Source organism: Etheostoma spectabile, chromosome 17 (assembly GCF_008692095.1).
Source record: "Etheostoma spectabile isolate EspeVRDwgs_2016 chromosome 17, UIUC_Espe_1.0, whole genome shotgun sequence".
NCBI classification, from domain to species: domain Eukaryota; kingdom Metazoa; phylum Chordata; class Actinopteri; order Perciformes; family Percidae; genus Etheostoma; species Etheostoma spectabile.
The window spans coordinates 22,897,477-22,900,033 of record NC_045749.1 but is presented as its reverse complement, the minus strand read 5'-3'; the positions used below and the strand labels follow the sequence as shown (position 1 = coordinate 22,900,033).

Here is a 2,557-nt window from a genome sequence, read left to right as displayed (position 1 = left end):
CACACACACACACACACACACACACACTCACAAAAGTTCATTTCTGATATCTCATTTCATCGTAGTGTAGACAATCGGAGGCTGGCAGTTGATGCAGTAAAGCCTGGCTGATAGCATGCTCATATTATTGATGAAAGTGTGTCCCTGAAAAAGGTTCCTAGTGCGTACCAGTTTGACAGACTGTTACAAATTGACTCTGGTATGTGCTTAGTGACTTTAATGATATACTAATGTGTGAAACCCAACTTTCTCAAGCTACGTCACATGTGGGTGTTGAACAAGTTGGAAGCGTCCCTTGGGCTGCTTAATGGACAGTGACCAGGACTGGGTACGTTTGATAGTGGTGCCAATACAGAACTTTAGTTTTAAAATATCTATTTAAAATGTATTATCTGATACACGGATACCAGTATCAGAAAAGCTTCATATGCTGCCTAAAATACTAGTATAGGCATGGGTAAGTACTGGTGTTTATGCACCGATCTGTTACCACCTGATGTAGCAGAAGGAAATCTACTTTAAAGTAGTTTCTGAAAGTTCTTTTTCTGCTCTGACTGACTGTCAAACTGGACAGTAAAAGAAAGTTCTATGGTGTTCATTGTTTGTGTTTCTTCATGTTTCCCTAAAGCTTTAACCTGTGCCAGACCAAACAACACTGATAGCAGTCCTATCACATCCATACGGGGACAGTAGTCCACAGCTGTTAAAATATAATAAAATATACATAACACACTGGTATCGGATCAGTACTCGGTATATGCGAGTTCAGGTATCCGAATGAGTATTGGGAAGGAAGAAATAACAGAAAACGTCTCAAGTTACAGTACCAAAAAAGATTGGATACCATTTGATAGTACTCTGTATTTTGTGTTTGTACTCTGTACATGCAGGTGAAAAGCATCCAGGATGCCATTCGAGATAAGAAGAAGAGGTTCAACTTCATGGGCGAGGAGGTGAATCTGTGCCCGTCTGTGGGCATCTTCATCACGATGAACCCCGGCTACGCTGGCAGGACCGAGCTTCCTGAGAACCTCAAGGCTCTGTTCAGGTAGGTCCGACTGAACCTGTTGGCCCTAGCCCGGCCCAGGCCACTGTGTCAGGCCGGACCCGGACCCCGACCCCGACCCTGACCCTGACCCTTGACCTACCGCTTATCACAAATTTCAGCCCGAGCTCAACTGCAGCCTGTGTTTTTTTTCTTTCCTCCCAATAGCCAGCCTTTATAGGCCAGAGGTCAGTTGTGTTTATCATAGCAAAGTGCTCATATTGCTTTTTGGTTTTTTATTAAATTAATTTAGAAATATGTATGAAACAATTTTTAGTTTTTTAAAGTGACGACAGCAGCTGACAGTGAGCAGTTTTTGTGTTTTATCAATTTAGCATCTTAAATCAACACTTAGTAAGAAAGATGAATATAAAACACTGTAGGCTCATCAAAATGTTAGTTAAAATGTTTATTAGCAGTCAAAAGACATTTTTGAATGAGGCTGCTCACAATGGGCCAAAAAACAAAGCGACATTTAAACAAATAATTATAGCCTAAATAATAAATATATAATACAAGGTGTACACTGTCATACCTTACGGCTAGTATTCATAAAAAGAAAGGCTTCAAAACACAACATTGCATGCCATAAGCCCCAAAATTAAAAACAATACAGCCAGTTATAAGCAGTGTACGTAATAGGCAGGTATACGCTGTATAGGAAGCTCCAGACTTTCCATATCTCTCTAAAAATGTTCAGTGATAAGTAGCAACATAAGTTTGTGACAGAACTTTGACTTCTGCTAATGGTCTTCTAATACGGGTTGAGTTACAGCCCAGTAAACCAGACCACACCGCTGCTCGTCCAGTAGAACCGAATGCATCTTAGAAAGCACTCGCGCCATGCAAAAAGGGTTTAATCTCGTCTTCTCTTCGATTGCCCTTCCAGCCGCGCTAAAGACGCCTTCGGGGGGGATTAAACCATCAACCAAGGTTTAGGCCATCAACTAGTCATGGGACAGATTATAATAACAGAAAAACAATAGAGTTGCACTTACTGTATGTTGTTACTAAAACCTGGAAGTGATATGGACAGGTCCCAACCCCCTGGTACCCCCCAACACGATCAGTAGATTGAGAAATGGACTCCAGAGGGATTTTCAGAAGATGGAACATGATAGTGTTTGTTAGGCGTTTTCAATCGGTCGTGTTTCCTGTGGACCTAGACGTGGTCATTGAGTTAGGAGCAGGACCTCTGCTGGACATCCTGTGCTGTAGGCAGGAACTCCGATACAACTCTCCCTCAGCTGGTCTTCATATTATTCTTAACTCTTGGAACGTCAGCTGGATGGACAGAAGAGGAGCACGACATTCTCGGCCCTCTGGAAACATCCACAGCTATTAGTCTAGCATCGTTTCTTCTTTTCTTTCCTTACCTACACTGTACAGGTTTTTATACACAACATTTTATACTGCATTTTATACAATATGTATATCAGTTCCATCTGACACAAGACCACAAGATAAATGCATACAGGCCAGTGTGTGTGAGAGAGAGAGAGAGAGAGAGAG

General features: G+C 41.8%; 1 protein-coding gene across 1 annotated transcript in view; it reads left to right on the top strand.

Annotated features, from left to right (window-relative positions):
• Positions 1-2,557, top strand: part of LOC116705671 (dynein heavy chain 9, axonemal) — a 144,167-nt gene that overhangs the window by 38,154 nt on the left and 103,456 nt on the right. The window contains exon 35 of the mRNA XM_032542041.1: positions 891-1,048. Coding sequence (XP_032397932.1) covers positions 891-1,048 — 158 coding nt within the window. The remainder of the gene's footprint in view (positions 1-890; positions 1,049-2,557) is intronic.